Below are 19,204 nucleotides of genomic sequence, written 5' to 3' on the forward strand. Positions count from 1 at the left end.
GTTGGGGAGAACGGGGGTCTAGCTTGTTCCTGGCAGTGAGGAGTCACCAAGCGGGCCACACCCCTCCCCAACCTTCCTCCCACCAGCTGCTGGTGCCTGGGCACACCAGCCTTCTTGGGTGGCCTCTCCGTCACCCCACAGACTGTCCCCAGTCACAGCCACAGTCTGTGCAGCTTTTATTTCAATCAGGAAGTAATCAAATCTATATACAGTCTAAAAACAGTAGAAAAGGTGAGTAAAAAGGCCCACAGTCCACCTGGGGTGGGGATGGGGTGTGGGCCGGGCGAGCATCACACCTGGCACCCAGAGAGAGGGGCTGGGCACTGTCTTGGCTGCGACGATCACAAGGCCAAGCAGAGGGAGGCTCACCGGGCACAGGGCAGGAAGGGCACTGTCTAGCAGGGTGAACCTGCCCACCTGTCCCCGTAGGGCAGGCAGACACACCCCCCTCCCCAAGATCCCTCCTGTGGTCAGCCTGGCAGGGACCGGCCTGGGAGGTTGCAGAGGAAGCCAAAATGGCCCTGCATTCGGTCAGCACGTCCAAACCTGCAGAGGAAGGGCTCTGGTTCAGGTGATCCTTTGGCCATGCTGCTGTGTCCCCACCACCTGCCACATGCACCTGCCCTCCCAGTGCCAGCTGCCTGGGGCTTCTAGCTCCTCTGCCCCCACCCCCTGCCCCCGGCGCACAGCGCCCCGGGAAGGCCTGAGCCCAGGCCCTGACCTTCACAGTGCTATCCACGGCGCCCGAGAAGAGCCGGCCCCGCGACACAGCCAGTGCGGTCACACTGCCTTGGTGGCGCAGCAGGGTCTGCGTGCAGATCATGTTGTCCATACTCCAGACCTGGGGGCATGTGGAGTGTGAGCACCCAGCCGGGCCCAGCACCCTGCCCACAGCCCCCCACCACCCCAGCGCTAGGCCAGTACGCACCCTGAGCGAGCGGTCATAGGACGCGCTGAAGACTTTGGTTTGGTCTGGCGTGGAGATGACTGCCAGAGCGTACACTGTGCCCACGTGGCCTGTCAGGGTCCGCACCTGCTCCTTGGACTCGATGTCCCATACCTGTGGGAGTGGTGCAGGCATGTCAGGGCCACAGGCTGGGTGGCGGGGGGGACAGGGACCCAGGTGGAGGCCCAGCCCTGGGCGTCCGCCTTACATGGATGAGGTTCTCGTAGGTGCCACAGACGATGTGGTGATTCGTCACTGCAATAGAGTAGACGCTGCCGCCAGAGGTCTGCAGGACATGGATGCAGTCGAGGGTCCGGATGTCCCAGATCTGCGGACAAGCTCAGGCCACTTGGTCCTAGGCCAGGCACCTCAGCCCCAGGGCCTCCAAGGCTTTGGACACAGCCCACCCATCCCCTGGGAGCAGCCCACCCATCCCCTAGGAAGGGTGTGAGGGTCTCACTGCCCCAGCAGCGAGGAGACAGTGGAGGAGGAGCCCCCCGGGATCAGGTCTGGGTGGTCCCGGCACTGGAAAGGGCATACAGGCCCACCTTGATTGTCTGGTAGGAGCCACTGTACAGGTAGCTCTGGGCGGCCACCAGGGCCCGGACCCAGTGGTTGAGCCCTGTGAGCTCCTTCTTTAGCTTCAGTTCAGTGCCCACGATGTCCCAGACCTGCAGGGGCGGCCATGAGTGTGGGCACGGGGGCAGGCAGCCAGCCCCACAATGCCCCGCGCGCAGACACACGGTACCCTGCCCAACCTTGATGGCCTTCAGGGAGCCGCTGAAGAGCATGTTGTGTGAGGAGACCAGCGTGCACACCGGGTTGTCGTGGGCCCGGATGGTGTTTACCTTCTGCAGGTTCTGGATGTCCCACACCTGGCAAGGAGGACAGAAAGCCTCAGGCCCCAGCGAGGTGGCAGGTCTGGTTCCCCAGAGCGCACCCGCCCGCCGCAGCCCCACTCACGATGATGGTACAGTCCGCGGAGCCGCTGTACAGCTTGCACCTGTGGGAGCGGAGCCGCGGGGTCAGGGCGGCGGAAGCCGCCGTCCTCGCGGCGCTGCACTGCCTGGCCGAAGGAGCAGCCGCCACCAGGACCCGGCAGCTCAGGGCAGCACCAGGGCTGCTCCCGCTCCCTCAGATTTCCTGTCTCAGCGAGGAAACCTTGGGAGTAGAAGCCCGGCCCCCTACCGCCTGCCTGGCAAGTGTCTGACAGCGAGCTGGGAGGTAATGACCCCTGTGAGCGCGGCTGGCCAGCAAGCCGCTGCGTTCTGGGAGCGCGGTTCTGTCTCTTCATCTCTCACGCTCGTGTCCGTAACATAGAGCCTCATGACAGGAGACAGGAGGGAAGGTCTAGAAGGGGCTATCCTGGGGGTGAGGGGGTAGCGGTGGTCCTGTTCCTAAGCTGCGCCCAAGGCTCTGGCTACAGGCCAGTGAGTGGTCGCTGAGCTCCTGCCTCTGCTCTGTTCTCTGCTGCCCGAGGCACCCCAGGGCCGGGGCTACACCTCCTAAACGTACTTCTAGAGTGCGAGAGGGCCCATGTGCCACCAGCCCTGCTCGAAGGTGAGGGTGCCCCACAGGAGGAGTAGACACAGCCCCACGAGGACACATGTGACCACACAGGCTCGGCTCCTGGCCCAGACGGTGGCAGCACGGAGTCTCCCGTCCCTGGCTCTGCCTGAGCACCGTGGCCACACTCACCCTTGGATGCACAGGGCCAACACGATGCCGTCGTGGCCCTCAAGGGTCTTCTGACACTTGTAGGTGGTACATGTGTCCCACACCTGCAGAGACCAGCACGCGGGTGGGTCCCAGCGGGGTCAGCCCCATGCCGGGGGCAACACAGTTGGAACGGGGATGGTAGGTGTACTTAGGGAAAGCCCTGCCCACAGGCAGGCCAGAGCTGGCGGGGGTTGCACGCATGCCTACCCTCAAGGCAAGAACCCACTCACCTTGATGGTCTTGTCAGAGGAGCCGCTGAACAGCAGGTCCCCCATGGAGTATACACAGAGACACCAGACTGGGCCCTGGTGGCCCACGAAGGTTCCTTTGCACTTGAAGATCTGCTGCGGGTCATAGGCTGCGGAGATGCGAGGAGCCAGTGAGGGCCTGGCGGCGCTCAGGGGCAGCGGAGGGAGCAGCCCCAGGCCTGTACTCACATCCTAGGATGCCCATGTTCAGCCGCGCGTTGATGTGGGACAGCTCATCCTGCCAAGGCCAAGAGCGAAGGGCATGCTGGCTGTGGCTCGGTGGGCCGCCTGCCCCCAGGCGGGGCCCAGGGCCGGGGCACAAGCTGCGCAGCAGCAGCCTTCCCCAGCAAAGACACCTAACTCCTGCCAGGGCCCAAGCTGAGGGGCGGTCCTGTGGTCCTGCGGACCCGCCCCATGCAGTTGGCCCCGCCCCTGCGGGAAACCCCGCCCCCACACGTGGCCCTCGAAGGCGCTCACGTTCAACATGGAGGCGTCCCTCCGGAATTCCATAAGGTCTTCGCTGAGCTTGCTCTGGTTTTCATCTAGGACATCTGAGTGGCCAGAAAGACGGTGTCAGGGAGCAGGAGGAGAGGCCGCAACACCACCTCTCTGGGACCTGGCCTCACCGAACTTGAGCTCCAGGCTCTTCTCCAGCTGGTCAATCTTCTCGGAGAGCTTGCCCAGCATGGAGCGCAGGAAGGCGATCTCCTGGTCTTTCTGGGCCAGCGCCACGTGCATCTCGTGGAAGCGGTCATCTGTCTGCTGCAGGAACTCCTTCAGGCCCTCAAAGCGGCAAGTCTCCAGGTGCGTCTCATAGGTGTCCTGGTTCCCGATGAAGGTGCACCTGGAGGGACAGGATGGCTGCCCTGCCCACCCACGCACTGGCCTGTCTGGTGGGGCCCTCCCCCACTCCCCATACCCCAGGATGTCTGTTGAGTCCCACTTCTCTGCCACAGTCCTCCCCACGCTGGCTGCCTGCCCATGCGTCCTGCAACCGCTCAGCACCCCGCAGGCCGCTTTGCAAGGAAATGTCACTTTGCTACTAATCAGAGCTCTTCAAGGGCTCGCCCACAGCCTCTGCCAGCCTCCCAGACCTGCCTCTTCTCCGGCCTGCCACACTAAGCTCTCCTCTCCACCTGTGTTGGCCCCCACATGGCTCCTGGGCTCCCACGCACACATGTATGAGTCCTCAGGGCCATCCCTGCCCCTACCCCAGGCTCCCCGACCGCTGCAAGCCCTCTGTCCTCCGGGGGGGCTCAGGGCTCTCCTTCACCGCACCTGTACCTCAGTTTGTAATTATAGGGATGGTGGTGTAGCTCCCGCTAGGGTCCGTCTCCCTGGGACCCTGGCTGTCTCCCCAGCGCTCAGCACACAAGCGGATCTCAACAAAGGTTTGCTGAAGGAGGGACTGTGAATGCCAGCCCAGCCCCCCACCCCCACCTCCCACCATCCTGCCTCCCAGCCCGGGGCAGCCCCCCCAACAGCCCGCCCCGCCCACTCACCCGTACTTGGAGTGGGGACACTTGATGTGCTCACACTCCTTCAGGTGGGCCTCAAGGTTCATCTTGAGGAGGGGCGGGCAGCTGGGGTTGTTGGGGCATCGCACAGGCCGGTAGTCGCAGCTGCCCTCGTGGTCCCTGCAGGGGCAGGGTACGGGGGTGGGGTTGGGGGGTGTTGATGCCCAGTGGCCCATGCTCTGCGCCCCTGGGTGGTAGGGCCGAGGGCCGAGGGGATCACTTACTTGCGAGCACTGAGCTTGATGGTGAAGGGGCACCCTCGGGGATCCACCTCAAAGACGGGGGGCTTCCCACTCCCTGCTGCCCGGCAGCCGTGCCTACAGTGGATGAAGAGCTCTCCGATCTGTTCAGCAACCGCGATGTTGTTCACCACCACCGTGAGCTTGGCGTGGTCCACGGGGCACTTCTCTACAGAGGAAGACATGCTGACCCCACCCTCCGCCCCGGCCCCTCCCTCCCCTGCCCCTGGCAGCTCTGCTAGGAACACAGGGGCCAGTCTGTGCTGGGGAGATGTCTCCCCCGGTGAGCAGCTGGTGGGAAACTGAGTCCTGATGTGGCAGGCCTGGAACAATGCTAGGTGGACTGACCTCTGTCTGGGGAGACCCCCCTCCCCCAACTCCCGGTCTACCTGCCCCACTGAGGTGCCTGGAACAGGAGTGCACAGCTGGGCCACTAAGCGTGACCACTGGGCGAGCAGGAGGGGACACTGCCTCTCGGCTGACTCAGGAGTCTGGGACAGGGCAGAGGGAGCCAGCCCCAAGGCTTGGGACAGTGAGGTGGGCAGCTCTTGCCAGAGACTGTGCCCGGGGCCCCTGAGCTATGGGTCTCGCTGCTCTGTCTGCCCATGTGTGGAGCCTGGCCCACGTGCACCCAGGGCTGCTGCTGGGGGCTGGACTTGGGAGAAGCCAGCATGTACCAGGGCCCCACTGGTGCTGGGCGTGGGCCGGGACCTCCCTGGAGGGACACCCCCCCCCCCCCCGCCAAGCTGGGTAGTGAGGTAGTGGGGCCCAGGTCTAGAAGGGCCTTACCTGACTTCAGAGCGCATCGTCGACAGAACGTGTGCTGTGGAGACAACGGGTGGGCTTGGGCCATAACCACAGAGTCGCCCCCACCCCCCGGTCTGTGTCGCCTGCAGGGGCACCTCCTGGGCGGCCACACCAGGCGTGGAACGGAGGCCAAGGCTGCACAGCAGAGGGGCCAGGGTCCTGCCTGAGCCTCGTGATGGTGACAGGTCAGGAAGGACCAGGCCGGGCAGGCCAGGGCAACCTTACCCCGCACGTGGTAATCACAGGGTCCTTGAACACACCGCAGCAAAGCTGACAGCAGAGCTTCACTGAGGGCTGCTCAGCAAATACCAGCGGCTCCTAGAACCGGGCCGGGCAGGGTGAGCAAATGCTGGCGTGGGAGGGAACAGGGGGTGCCCAACAAGGGCCTGCTGAGGCCTGGGGCTGGGCCTGAGCTCGAGGGCCCCGGGGCGGGTTATCAGCACATCTTATCCACCTACAATGGGAACCAAGAAGGGACCCCACGCGGGCTCCACCCTCACTCCCCAGAGCCAATCTCAGGTAGCCCCGGGGCTGGAAAGTGGGAAGAATGGGCCTGGGGGCTAGGCCAGATCACCCCCTCCCACAAGGCCCCCGGGGGGGGGGGGCACGGTGCCGCTGCCACTGCCACCCACCATGTCACGAGGGGCCACCCTGCTGTGGCGGACACACCTACCGGTTCCTCCTCCTCCTCGGGCAGTGAGAATGTGGAGCGCAGGGACATGCTGGACTCAGAGTGCAGAGAGCGGACGGAGATGGCCGAGTCGGAGCGGCGCGGCGTGCTGATGGGGGGCTGCAGGACACAGGAGCGGGTGGCCCGTCAGCCAGCAGGCAGGGCAGAGCCCCTCAGTCCTGGCGGGCGCTCCCTTGTCCCCGCAGGGCCACTGCGTGTGCCCGGGAAGCCCGTGTGGTGCCCAGGCCCCTGATCTGCCTGGCGGTCCTGGCCCTGTTGCTGGGCCACCCGTGCACGTCTGCCAACTTTCTTTGTGTAAATGGAGAGACTTCCTGCTATTCAATTCCAGGAGGACACGCTCGCCTGGCCTGCTTCCTGCTTCCCGTGAGGGAGTGTGGGCTGCACACGGGGCGCCTCCACCAGCCAGGCCGGGGCTGGCCTCACCTCCCGGATGGCTACAGAAAGGGATGGCTGGCGGAGGCTTCAGGGCTCTCGGTCCCCTGGGGCTTGGCTGCCCATCTGGCTTCCCTAGCCAGGTGCACTAGGCCAGGCTGATGAGGCTCCCAGGGAAGGCAGGGACGCCCCCCTGCCCCCCAAACCCTGGCCGAGATGCTGGAAGCAGGAAGCGGGGCCGCGGGGGCTGTCTCTGCCTGAGCCACTGAGGGGGAGGATCTGGGGGAGCACCGGGTAGGGGTGGCTTTCCCTCTCCCTTCTTGGCCTAGAGCCCCCAGGGGAGACCCTGTAAGAGTAACTGCTCCCCTCCGTCCTTTTCTCCCACTCAGAAGCCTCCTTCACAAACCACAGACCTCCTGCCTCCACACCCAGCCACGGCCCGGTGGCACCTGTCCAGACCTCTCTGGGAGGCCAGGAAAACCCCCTCCCCGCCAGCCACAGGTGAGTCGGACGTCATGCACACGAGGCAGGCAGAACCAGAGGGAGATGTATCTGCTTCGTGCTTCGAGAAGGCCTCGTGTGCTGCCTAGCACACAGCACATTCAAATAACTAAAAGCTCTGGTTTTGCTCATGTTAAATTGGAAATAAGGCCTGGCAGCCCAGCATGTGAAGACTTGGGGTCCAGGGGGCTGGGAGGGAAGGAGAACCAGCTGGAGTTGGTCCGGCAGACACCGGTGAGGTCCCACCGAGGGAAAGGAGAAAGCAAGACCAGGAACAGGTGAGTGGCGGGAGGGCCTGAACGAGCCCTGGGTCCAGGGCGGGTCCTCCCCTCCGCCACTGGGCCCAGGGCCCCGACAGGCAGAGAACAGCCGTGGTGACCCTTGCCACATAGTCTGGGCACTAACAGCAAGCCCAATGCTGCCCTGACTCCCTTCCTCACCCTGGCTCTCCCATAGGCTTCCCGTGCCCCACTCGGGCTGCCCACCCTCCAGTCACCTGCTTGGGCCTCCTACCTCCACTAGGCAGCCCACCCACTCAATCTCTACTCAACAGTAGAGGCAGCTTTAAACACGAAAACCTGATCTCGTGACAACTTTCTGTGGCTCCCACGGCTCCAGCCTAGTTGCCCTAGTTGCCCTCTCTGGCCGCTTGTCCCACGCAGTCCAGCCGTGGGTGCTGAGGCCTTAGGGTGTCCGGACACAGCAGCCCTCAGCCTCCCCAGCCTACTGTACCCGACAGACCTTAGCTCGGCCTGCCTCCCAGCTGAGCCTTCCCCTTCAGCTACTCCTGGGACTTGGCCGCTGAGAAGGACGACAAAGCGGGAGGCTGTGGGGAGAGGTGGTCACAGGCCTACCATGCTGTCCTCCTCATCCCGCGGGGAGTAGGCGAGGCTGCTGGAGGAGGACGGCGTCCGGCGGTGCTGTTTGTACGTGCTGGTCCCATCAGCTGTCAAGAAGAGAGGGTGTGGATGCCACGAGTGTTGGCCGCGGGAGCATGCACAGCCCATTATGGTGGGAGGTGGGCCCCCTGGACAGATGGGCCCAGCAGGGGTTGGGGGTGCTGAACCCAACATGGAGCTAGTCCTCTCCAGGAGGTCTCCTTGCCTCCACGCACTCCCACCGTCTCCTCCTCGACCTGAGGGCTACTGGGCTGGGGCTGGGCTGGTGGGCAGCACTGTCCCCAGCAGGGGGCTATGTAGGGCAAGGTCAAGAGCGTGAGCTGGCCCGAGTCCCTAGCTAAGAGCCCCAGGAGCCCAAGAAGGGAGCAGCCCCCAAGACTCAGATCCCTGGGCAGGCTGAACAGAGGGTGGGGGGCTCTTCTCTCTGCCTCTGCCAGCTCCCGCACCCAGCCCGATTCTGGGGTCACCCTGCACCCAGCGGAGGCACGAGGCCAGCACCTGAGTGATCATACCCATGGCCACTTGCTGGGAGCTTGGATATGGTCTGCTTTGGCGCTCGAGGAAACCCTGCTGGGGGCGGAGGGCTCTGAGAGCCTCACGAAGGGGAAAACGGAGGGACAGAGAGGTCTGAGGCCCCTTGACTGGTGTGTGGCGGGGACAGGGAGAGAGCCCACTGTTGGGGTCCACAGAGCTTCCATCTGTTCCCCTGGCCAGAACCTGGAACCAGCCTCGGGCCTTCTCAGAGCACTCCGTCGAAGGTATTGGTGAGGGGTCCACGTGGGAGCCCGAAAACCTTCCTCACAGGCCCTGCAGGCACTAGCCTCAGGTCCCAGCCAGACCCAGACATCACAAGCAGCCCCAAAGACCTGGGGTCATGGTTCAGGCTTTGAGCAGCAGCTGTGTGACTAGGCCTCAGTTTCCCTATCTGAGGGGGCCAGGTGAAGCCACTATTCACGCCCAGCTCTGACCCATCTCCTCCACAGGGGGACTGGATGGTGGGGCAAGAGCCTGGGAGCTGGGGATGCCAGGCCAGGGTACTGGGCTGCTTCTGAAAAGGGCTGAGGCGTTCAGGAGAGCACCTTGGGTGGTAGCATGAGAGAGAACATTCACTTCTTTTTTCCAGAAGAGAACACTGAGGCAGAAAAGGCACTTTTAGAGCGTCTGTCTGGGTCACCAGTGGCAAAGGAGCTGGTGTGAGCACAGGCACCACCGCGTCAGAGTGAAGCCCCGGAAAGCTGAGACTTCAGCGACAGAGCGAGGAGTAGCACACGGAACCGGCAGAAGGACACACACTGTCTGAAGTCTGCCTGGCCCCACCAGAAGGGGCCACACACCCCCACCCCACCCCACCCCCCAGGGACTCAGGAACGTTAGCTCCTGAGGACCTTGAACACAGCCTGGCAGTGGGACCTGGCTGCAGAAAGGGCCCCCGTGAGTACTTGTCACCCACCCATGCCCCCTGTGCTCCCCAGCCCTGGCCTTTTGGGGGGCTGCTAGAAGCCTGGGGCGGGGATGACCTGGGGCTCACTAGAACCAGGGAAGGATGGGTGGGAGTGCTAGGGAAGTCTGGGCAGCCCCTCCCCAAATAGGGAACAGAGAAGGCCCTGGGGAAGGGGCGGGGATGGCAGTGTGGAGGAGGAGCCAGGAACCGGCCTGCGGACTCAAGCCCACTCCCCAGCATCAGGCCCCCCACTTCTGCCCCTGCAGGACCCTGGCTGGCAGGAGTCTGGGGCGCCCAGGTTCTGCACAGCCCAGGCAGGCCTGGGTTCACAGGCTCACCTTTCGTGATGGTGGTGACGGCCGAAAAGGCAGGCCCAAAGGTCGTTTCCATTCTGGTCTGGAGAGAGAATGCAGGAGACTTGGCACCGAGCCCCAAAGAGGACAGGGACACACACAGGAGTGCGCACGGACAGACTCTCCTGCCGATGTTCCCGTGTGCGAGGGCACGAACACAGGGACACATCACCAATACACCCGCCCGGCCCTCCCATAGGTCCCCCGGATGGGGAGGGGACAGCTCTGGAAGCCGGGGGGCCCAGAGCCATGAGGTCTGCTCTTACCGTGGCTGTGGCGTCTGCGGCGGGAAGGTCGACAGGGCCCCCCGAGAAGCGGTTGTAGCGGGCCTTCTTGCCGGAGCTCATGCTCTAGAGGGATCTAGGGTCCTCCGGCCGCGTCTCCTGCGGGGGGGGCGGGGGGGTGCCGAGGGAGGGGCTTCAGAGATGGTGGCCTCGGCCCCTGTCTGACGCCCTGCTCTGGCTGGTCCAAGATGGGCACACTGGCCTCTCCGCCACTAGGCCCGACAGGAGGACAGGAGCCGGCCGAGTGGGCAAAGTCCCTTCCCCTCCCTCCCGCCTGCCCCAGGTGTGCACAGCCCTGAGGGAGGAAGGAGGCCCTGGGTGGAGGCAGGCGGTGGCAGGTACTTCACCTTCCTTCAAGGCCTAACCCTGTAGAAAAGCCACCAGCTCCGCCCCAGAGGTGGAGAGCCCTCAAGGCGCTCCATCGGGCTCTCTGGGTCAGAGAGCAAGTGTCCAGCGGCCACGGCCGGTTGGTGGTGTGGCACACAGGGTGGGATCAAGCCCCATGACCCTTTCTTGTCAGGGTAGGTGGGATGGGCCCAGAAAGCCCCAGTCTGCGGCCCGGAAGGACGGCGGCCATGCCCCCAAGAGCCTGTCAGCGATGAACCTGGGGCCCAGCACTCCGCCTCACCACACAGGTCAAGCAGGAGCAGGAGGTGAGAGCTCTGACTCCTGAGCTTGGGTAGGCCCCCTACTCTGGAAACAGGGGCTACCCTCTGATGCCCCAGCTCAGGACTTGGGCTGAGATGGCAGGGAGAAGGCACAGGGGGACTCCTCCTGGCCTCTGAGAACTGCCCCCCCAACAACACACACATACACCCGCAGAGGGGCCTGGCTGGGTCCCCGGAGCACTAGCTGCTAGAGCCACCTAGAATGCGGGTCGGCTAGGGAAAGCTGCTCCTTCGCGGGGTCAGTGCCCACCTCCTCAGGGCCCCTCCCAGTGTCAGGGTCTCCTGCTGTGGCCACCAGTCAGCTATAGCCACCCCAGCTTCGAGGCAGGTACCCCCCGGAGGAGGAGGGCCACACACCAGGCACCCAAGTGCTCTCTACCCTGGGAGACCGGCGAGCAGCACACCCCCTTGCCACACCAGAGGTTCGTCACCCACCACCCAGCTCGGCAGACAGAACCGGACTCAGCAGGTCCTGAGGAGGTCAGCTGGTCTCGCTCCTGTGGGGCGGGAGGGGTGTGGCAGGCTGGGCCCACACTGCGGTTCGATGCTGAGCCTCCCGCCCTGTGGGAGTAGGCAAGAGACACACTCTGTGCCTACGGAGTATATGTAAAGCCCGTGGCTGGCTCCAGCACCTTTTCTGCTGGGCCGCAGGGCCCTGGCCCAGCTCCCTGACATACACACGCCTGAGCCACTCAGTGGTCCTCCAAGTCCACGGGGAGGGGCTGGCCCTCTAGCCTTGCGTCCCCACACTGTGCTCCGGAGCTCTCTGTTGCTGCCCGCCCTGCCCCCACTGCCTCCTCTCTCTCCCGCCTGCTCCTTCAGGTGTCACCTGCGATGCCAGCCTCCTAGTCTTCTGGACTCAGGCCACCATGGGATAGTGGTCAGTCAGAGCTGGCCCAGCCAGAAAGCACCAATACCGCCCCCCCGCCCCGGGTCATCACAGTGCCCAACAGGGGTCTGGCTAGATAGAGGGACCCAAGAGGTTGGCCGAAGCCTTGCCCTCCTACCCACCACGCCCCCTGCTGGGAGGGATTCAGGGGACTTGGCTGTGTGTCCCAGACCAGGCTGTCCAGTGGCTTGTCCTCTTGGGGGCAGTGGGGAGAAGCAAGGTTCCTGGGAGTGGGCGGTATCAGGCCCTTGGATGGAGGTGGGAATATGGCCTGTCCATATGCCCCATCTCCAGTGGCCCTGCTGTCTCCAGGCTAAGCAGGAAATCACGGGGGCCACCGTGGCTGGGGTAAGATCCAGACAGCTCGGAGGAGCGCTGGGACTCATCTCTCGGGAAGCCCGAGGTCTGCTCCAGCCTCAGCACCACGGGGCGTGCTGAGAGGAGGGGGGTGCTCACAGGGTGGCGGCCGGCCCACACTGACCTGGATTTCACAGCCCATCTGCCCCCTCTGCTGCACGCTCCGGAGGCCCAGAGGCAGCAGCTGGGAGCACCCACGGTCCAGGCAGCCGGGGACCCCAGCAGGGACTCCCCCATGGGACTGCGGCTAGGCCACCAGCCTGTGTGGGGCCTGCATGCCCCTCGCTGTGGTCTGAGAGAGCGTGCGTCTGGCGCTCCCTTGCTCCGAAGTGAAGTAAACAGAAAGGCACGCAGGGCCACATGCAAATCGGCTGGAAAGTCCCCTGACAGCCAGCAGCGGCCGCAGACACACGGCAGGACGTACAGGCCTGGCCCAGGCGCAAAGCTGAGCGAGGAAAGAGGGAGGGACCCCAGATGGGTGGGACCCCAGGTGGGCGGGACCCCGGCTGCAGGCCACAGCCCTCTGCAAATGTGTGCCTCTAACCGCAAGGATCAGATCCTACAACCATGGGATTGAGCAAGATGCCTGAGCTCCCGGCCCTGCTCCCCAGGGTCTGCATTTTGCAAGAGCCTTCCCCTGGCATCTTTCAGCTCTGTAAGCCCAAAGCCCGGAGACACAACAGCACAGCTCCTCACCCCCCTCTCCGGGCCCAGCAGGGCTTCAGGGTGTGCCCAGGCCCCTGGGGGATAGGCCTCCTCACCACTCCCCATCAGCCCCCGGCCAGCAGGCGGACAGGGTGCTGTCAACTAGAGAACCGGACTGGCCCAACCTGGGAAAAGCTGTGGGCTAGGCCTGCCAGGCACAGCTGGGGCGGGAGGAGGGTGAGATAGGCTGTCCACTCCCCACAGCTGTCCTCCCCTTCCCAGTGGAGTCCCCACTCTGCCTGTTCCAGGTGCCTCAGCAGAGCCCAGGGGAGGGAGCTGAGGATTACATCTCTTAAAATCCGAAGACCCCAGGTCCTGCTGGAGATGGGTCTGCCCACGTCAGGTAAGGCTGGTGGGACAGGTAAGGCTCAGTGCTCATGGGCGCTGAGGGTCAGTGCAGAATCAGCGTCCCTGCAGCCCCTTGCTTGAGCCCACTGTCAAGGCCCAGGGATCTTTGTCCACCCACGTCCATGTCCAAAGGGCTTCTGGGGCCCTGGGGTGCGCTCCCTGCCTGACGAGGAACTAGAGATGCACCTATCATGCCCCGGCCCCTGGATTTCCCCACCTCAGATCCTCCTTGGGAAGGCCCTTCCACTAGCCCGCTTCTCTGGGCAGGCCAGCTCCCTCGGGAACCCCTCTCCAGCCCATCCCCTGGACAGAGGCCAATGGCATCACCTGAGTCCTGACCCTTGGGAATGTGGGAACCAGGCCCCCCAGTTTGGTCCATGCAGCTGTCAGCCAATGGAGGGGGCAGTGCATGCTGTCAGTGAGGGAGTTGGGGGAGGGTGGCCACAAGCAGGTCCCACTGGCGCCAAGCCCCACCTCCAGCCCCCCCACATGGCCCCAGGCAGTGGGTGTGGTGGGCTCTCCTGAACAGCCCTGCTGAGCCAGCCAGGGGGTAGGCGCACCCCAAAAACCCCATCAGGCCACACATTTGGTGGTGACTGCTCCAGGGGGAACACTGGGGGCTCAGGACACCTCAGTCCTGCCTGGCACGGCACCGTGGGTGGCCAGCTGGACTACAGCCAGAGCTCCAGGGCCAGCCCCTTGTATCACCCACAGAACACTCAGCCCCTGGGTCAGCTCCTGCCTGGGCCCCTGGGCCCAAGCCCAAGCTGGGCTGCCAAATCCTATAGAAACAGGCCGGGTTGCCATAGCAAAACCCCATACGCTTCCCCAGCTGTTCCCTGATGTCCTCTTAGCGTGGCTTTTCCATCCCAAACAGGCAGGGTGTGATGTCAGGGATCCCCTCGGCATTTCAGCAGGCCCATTTGAGGCCTCTCCGGCCTCCCTTCCCTCCCAGTAGGCAGCCTGGGCCTCTGCCCTCACCCGCCATCCCAGCCTCTGTACCCACTGTCCTAATCCACAGTGGCCTCAAGGTTGCCGGACTGGACAGCTCCTGGGTCCTCAGCCCTCTACCTAGCCTCTCACCTTGCCTACCCCGGTCCAGCCTCTCCAGCACCCACAGGCCCCTCTGTGGGAGGGAGAGCATCCCTTCTTTAACCCCCAACTCAGCCAGGGGACTCCCTTTGCCTCCCCACCCGCTCCCTGGTGCCAGACTCATCTTCTGTGCTTTCTCTCTCATACAGAGAGGCCTCTGCGTGGGGGAAGTCCCCTCTGTACGACTCCTGGAGAAAGGGGCTGGCCAGGTCCAGAGCAGGGAAAGAGCATTCTGGGAAAGGGTGGTTTGGGTCCTATCGCAGCACCTGGCTGTGGGGGCCACTAGTCCCTCACACCACGCAGCCCAAGACATGCTTCCCATCTGTGCCCCTGCAGACAAAGTTGGGCCAGACCCTGAGTTGGAGGGAGGGTGTGGGCAGGTAAAAGTGGCCCCCATAACCAGGTGCATTCCTTTCACCACCCCCTCGCCCCCGGCCACGAGTCTAAACCTGTGGAGACCAGTCCTGGGCCTCTGCCCAAGAGCCAAGCGGCCAGCAGTGCTTCAGGCCCAGGCTACGGCTCCAGGCCACCCTGACTGTTCCTCACCACGCCCCGTGTGGTTTCTGTCTCCCTGCCTTCCTCTTTCTGCTTCCCCATAGAAGCTGTGGCGTGTATACAAAGTCACAGGCCACAGCCTGGCGTGGACACGCACCAGCCACTCCACTGTCCGCCCGGTGCCCTGCCAGCTCATGGTGGGGCACCCCCACTCCTGTGTGGGTGCTCCTGGGCTTGCTTCACCCCCCAACTAGACTCCCAGACAGCAGGCCTCCCCCGCTAGGGATAGTCAAGCACCAGGTCTGCCAGTGACATTAGCATCAACCCCGAGGGCCCCTTTTTCCCCTTGGTCTGGTCCACCTGACTCCATGCTCCTCCAGGGAGCAAGCAAATGCCTCTGCCAAAGGGCAAGAGGAAAGCACAGAGGACGCCCGGGGCATCTGTTGGAAGTGGAGGGCTTGGCAGGCCCCTCTACAGTAGCACCTCCTGCATAAGCCAGCCCCAAATCGAGGAGCCCACCGTGCACTGAAGCCAGCCCCAGGCCAAGACGAGCTGTGGGGGAGGGGGCAGCCAAACCACTGCACCCAGGCTGCCGGGGGCCACCCAGCCAGGACGGGCCCTTACACCCCACCTCTCCCACTTCCCAAGTTGTGCGCTCCCAGTCCTGCGGCCTGGTTCACACCCACAGCAGCCCAGTCCCCAGGCTGGAGAGGGGGTGCGTGCGGACGGCCAAACGTGAGCCTGACCTGGAGCTACGGGACCTGGCAGGAGAGACAGACAGAGGCTCGGGAGTACCAGTAAGACCCATGCAACCTACCAGAGGCACTTTTCTAGGGGTTCTTGTCCCAGCTAAGTCGATGCTTCAGACTCTGACCTGTTGCACCCGTTTCCAGAGATATTGTCACACACAGCCACAGTGGGGGTTACTCTACAGGGAACCCTCGGAAGGAGGACCTCTCCTTCTCAGCCGGTTACCTCCCTCATCCAGGCCGCCCATACCCCATTCTCCTCAGCGGGAGTTTCTGACGTCCGGGGAATAGGGCTGCAATACCCTATAGGAGCCACGGGACACAGGGACTGGGGATTCCATGGAGAAACGTGAATGCCCAGAGCAGCTCAAGTAGGGATCTACGACAGAGAGGTAGTGTCTGCTACACAGGCCTTCAAGGAGGGCGTGTGGGAAGGGAGAGGCTCAAACAGAAGGAATGAGGAAGAGAGGCCACATGCTTGGCAAAGGCCAGGGGGTGGGCAGCCCCAGGGAGAGGGGCCCTGTGCGTGTGTGGGGAGGGGTCTGTGAGATGGAGAGAAGGGCGGACAGATGGTTTGGGCAGCCTGGAGCTCTAAGCAAGGGAGGCAGCAAAGTAAAGGGTGTGTGTGGGGGGGGAATCTCCAACTCTATTCTCCACCCCTCTCCTTTCAAAGCAGGGTGGGATCCAGCAGAACTGCAGACTCAGCCCCAGCTTGACGTCCAAGCGGATCAAGACATCGAGAGCCAGACCCAGTGAGCGGTGGGAGCCTCCTCTCCCAGCCCACTCTCCTCTACATGACCGCCAGCCTCCTCACTCTCCGGCTTCCCCACTGAACCCCAGTTCTTCCTCCACACACAACCAGGGACTCTTTACTGGACTTCGGCCTGATACTGGCTCTCCTGCGTACAACCCCTGCACCCGCATCCCAGCCTGGAATCCGGGACTCGCCTCTCACCCCTGCCAGCACTCACTGGCGCACCAAGCCCTTTCTAACCCCGGGGTCCCTTGCACATCTTGCTCCTTCGGCCAGGCGTGCTCTTCCAGCAACTTCGCAAGCTAGGCTGCTTGCTGGAGGCACCTCCCCCTCACCAAGCCAGTCAGGAGCGCCCAGCACCCCCCCCTCGGCGTCCTGCTCCTTTAAAAGCGCCCATCGCAAGTCCTCGGGCTCCTGTGGGTACTGTCCATCGCTCCCCGCTCCGGATCCTCGGGTCTCGAGGTGGGGGGGGAGGACTCTGTCCCCCAGGAGACGTTGGGCAATGTCTGGAAGCGTTTCGGTGGTCACGAAGGGGGTGGGGGAGGTGACCCTGTCTAGTGGGTGGAGAGCAGGAAGGCAGCTCAACATCCACCAGAGCTCCGCGGAGAAGGCTCGGCGCGAAGTGTCAACAGCGGCCGGGCTGAGCAAAGCCGCCGCAGAGGTAGCGCCCACGAGAACCGGGTCCCGGCGGCGCTCCCCGGACGCAGGAAGCGGGAATGAGGGAGGAAGGGGAGAACGGACCGACCGAGCGAGCGACGGACCGACGCGCAGACCCCGGCCCGCGTCAGCCCCGCCCCCCCAGGCCCGATCCCTCCGCGGACCCCGGCGCGCCCACCGCGCGGCCCCGAGGCGCGAGCCCCAGGCCGGGCGCGCCGCGCGGACACTCACCCGCCCGCGGCCGCCCGGGAGCGGCAGCGCCACCCTCCCGCTTCATCGTGCTCCCGCGGCCGCCAGCCGGGAAAGGGACGGGAGGCGCGAGCCGAAGGCGCTCGTGCGCTGCGCCCGCCGGGATTTGTAGTTCTGGGGTTCTCAATGCCCGGCGAGCTGCATCACGCGCCGCTCCTCAGAAACTACGACTTCCGGCGCCTCCGACGTCGCAGGGAGGGATTGGCAGCTTTAGAATCACTCTATGTTGCAGGTCGGAGTCTGATTGGCTGTTTGTGGCTGTCGCTCGCGATGATGTTCGATGGCCCGTTGCAAAAGGGGGAAGCTTCGCGCATCGGGGCGGGGAGGCCCGGAGCGTATCAGCGGTGAGGGGGGGCGGTACTTCCGTCAGGATGGCCCAATCACAGTGGTGCCCTTTCTATAAAAGCCTGAGCCACGCGCTGTGTCTCTCTTTCGGGTCGACTGCAGGTGAGGTTCATTTTTTTCCGTAGGCCGGCGCGCTGGCCCCCTCGTGGGTGTGAGGGGTCGCGCAAGCTTGCAGTCCGGCCTGACGCCCTTCCGCCTCTGCGCCGTTCGCGTCTTCTGCCTCCTGCCTCCCCGCCCGTCACCTCCCACCGACCCGGGAAGTAGGAGCCTCCAGACCTCCGCCTCCCTGCAGGTAAGGCTGGGCGGGGCCCGCTCCCCTGCGCGGCGTGGAGCCTGTGATGAGCTGCCGTACTTCTGACACCTCGTATGACAACTGCGCTCGCAGTCTGATTATCCGCGCGCGACTGAGGCTTCGGGGTGCGCCGCGCGTGCTGGCGGGGGTGGGTGCGACGCTGCCTCGTCTGGGGCGGGGAGGGGGGGGGGTCTCTGCTCACGGTGCGGCACTGTGTGCCTTCCAGGGCGGCGGGGGAGCCGCGGACGCCAGCCCGCGGCCTGCTGGTGAGGCGGGAGCCCGGCGCGTCTGGAGCCTGCGCAGGAGAGCCAAGTGGTGAGTCGCGGGGAGCAGGTCGGTCCCCGCGGGAGGGACGAGGAGGCCGCGTGCGCGGAAGCAGAGATGTCCGAGGTGCGCCCCTCGTCCAAGGCCCCTGGCGTCAAATAAACGTGTTCTCCGAGAGCTGCGAGTGCCGCGTGCTTCTTCGTGGGCGTCTGGTTCCGGGCCGGGAAGGCCACCCGCGGGGGCCCGTCGCTGCCCCCGGTCGGGGGGATCCTAACGCAGGAGGTGCGCCCTGCCTGACGTCGGGCAGTTCCCTGCCGGATGCCTGGAACCCGCCCTGCTCCGCTGTTTCCGCTGGGCCCAGGGGCCGCGGCAGGGGAGGACCTGGTCCTGACGTGGGATCACGGTCGGGCCCAGGGCCCTGGACCCAGAGAGATGCACCCACTGGGATGGGAGGGGGAGCCCGGTGACGCCCCGGAGACTTCTCCAGTGTCACAGGTCCGAGTTCCTAGAAAGGGAACGTGTCAGCGTGTGGAGTGGACCTGTGCTTGGATGCGTGGTCCGGCCTGACTGCCCCCAGACTAACTGATCCTGAGACTCCAGGGGTGGGCACCCTTGGGTTCCTGTGGTCTGCGGAGCCCAAGTGGGCCCGTCTGCGATGCTGTGGTGAAGGGCTGCGGTATGTGGCCGCACCGGAATGGATTCCCATCGTTAGTCAGCACTGACCCCTCCACCGCCAAGCCTCCCCTAGAGACCCACCCGGTCTCTGTGTCCCCGCACACAGGAACATCACCATGGGATCAGGCCAGAGTATGGTCCTTGAGACCATGATCAAACATCTTGAGGAGTTTTCAGGAGAGTGGAGTCAAGATGAACCCCAGCAAATTGAGAACCCCTTTAATGTCTGGTGGCCTTCGGAAGGGACACTAGATGTCCCAACGGTTTGGAGAGTATGGCGAGTCATGACGGGAGAACCAGGACAACTAGACTCTCTCTGGGGTGTGATTCACTTGAAATAAGCAGGGACAGGCCAGGGTCTGAGTCGCCTCACCCAAGTGACCCAGCAGAAGCCCCAGCCTCCGCACATCCTAACCGGAGATCCTAGGGGTGAACTGATCTCGCCCCCAACGTATGCAACCCCAAGGCCATCTGCACCTGTCCCCCCAGTTCCAGACATTCCACTGCCATCAATCTCCCCACTGTCCCCAGGCCCGGAGGATCCGCTCCCTCCAGGACCAGCCTCGGGACTGTGCCCCAGGACAGGTGCATGCGCGTTCCAAATGCTGGAATGAGAGGCACTGGAACCCAAGAGTTACGATGAGGATG

The 19,204-nt window shown here is 64.3% G+C and overlaps 1 protein-coding gene, 1 long non-coding RNA gene and 1 other non-coding gene across 5 annotated transcripts; 2 read left to right on the plus strand and 1 right to left on the minus strand.

The window, feature by feature from the left end:
- Window positions 1-159: 159 nt before the first annotated feature.
- Window positions 160-17,082, minus strand: TRAF7 (TNF receptor associated factor 7). Of its 3 annotated transcripts, none has more exons than XM_044232556.1 (21): window positions 16,963-17,082; window positions 10,000-10,116; window positions 9,719-9,776; window positions 7,895-7,986; window positions 6,150-6,266; window positions 5,702-5,794; window positions 5,459-5,492; window positions 4,655-4,838; window positions 4,422-4,550; window positions 3,540-3,757; window positions 3,391-3,464; window positions 3,103-3,151; window positions 2,896-3,023; window positions 2,645-2,727; window positions 1,910-1,949; window positions 1,705-1,821; window positions 1,495-1,617; window positions 1,155-1,274; window positions 929-1,060; window positions 722-841; window positions 160-546 (listed from the first exon to the last, which is right to left on the minus strand). In XM_044232556.1, the coding sequence occupies exons 2-21, from the start codon at window positions 10,078-10,080 to the stop codon at window positions 532-534; spliced, it is 2,007 nt and encodes a 668-aa protein (XP_044088491.1). In that variant the 5' UTR covers window positions 10,081-10,116; window positions 16,963-17,082; the 3' UTR covers window positions 160-531. The 3 variants fall into 3 exon arrangements, with proteins under 3 accessions (XP_044088491.1, XP_044088489.1, XP_044088490.1); XM_044232554.1 differs by having other exon boundaries at window positions 4,416-4,550; window positions 16,963-17,081; XM_044232555.1 differs by lacking the exon at window positions 16,963-17,082 and adding an exon at window positions 12,056-12,265 and having other exon boundaries at window positions 4,416-4,550.
- Window positions 17,083-17,422: 340 nt separating this feature from the next.
- On the plus strand, window positions 17,423-18,058 carry LOC122895544. The gene is made up of 2 exons (XR_006382231.1): window positions 17,423-17,617; window positions 17,844-18,058. It is a non-coding gene; the product is annotated as an uncharacterized LOC122895544 (long non-coding RNA).
- On the plus strand, window positions 17,656-17,738 carry LOC122896231. Its single transcript, XR_006382391.1, has one exon. It is a non-coding gene; the product is annotated as a small nucleolar RNA SNORD60 (small nucleolar RNA).
- Window positions 18,059-19,204: the final 1,146 nt, after the last annotated feature.

Source organism: Neovison vison, chromosome 14 (genome assembly GCF_020171115.1).
Source record: "Neovison vison isolate M4711 chromosome 14, ASM_NN_V1, whole genome shotgun sequence".
Classification (NCBI taxonomy): domain Eukaryota; kingdom Metazoa; phylum Chordata; class Mammalia; order Carnivora; family Mustelidae; genus Neogale; species Neogale vison.

Coding starts and splice junctions, on each gene's coding strand:
- TRAF7 (XM_044232554.1), bottom strand. CDS start 10,080: ATGAGCTCCGGCAAGAAGGCCCGCTACAACCGCTTCTCGGGGGGCCCT. Junction 1,275..1,494: donor GCTCCTACCAGACAATCAAG/GTGGGCCTGTAT, acceptor GCTTGTCCGCAG/ATCTGGGACATCCGGACCCT. Junction 1,061..1,154: donor CCTACGAGAACCTCATCCAT/GTAAGGCGGACG, acceptor CCACTCCCACAG/GTATGGGACATCGAGTCCAA.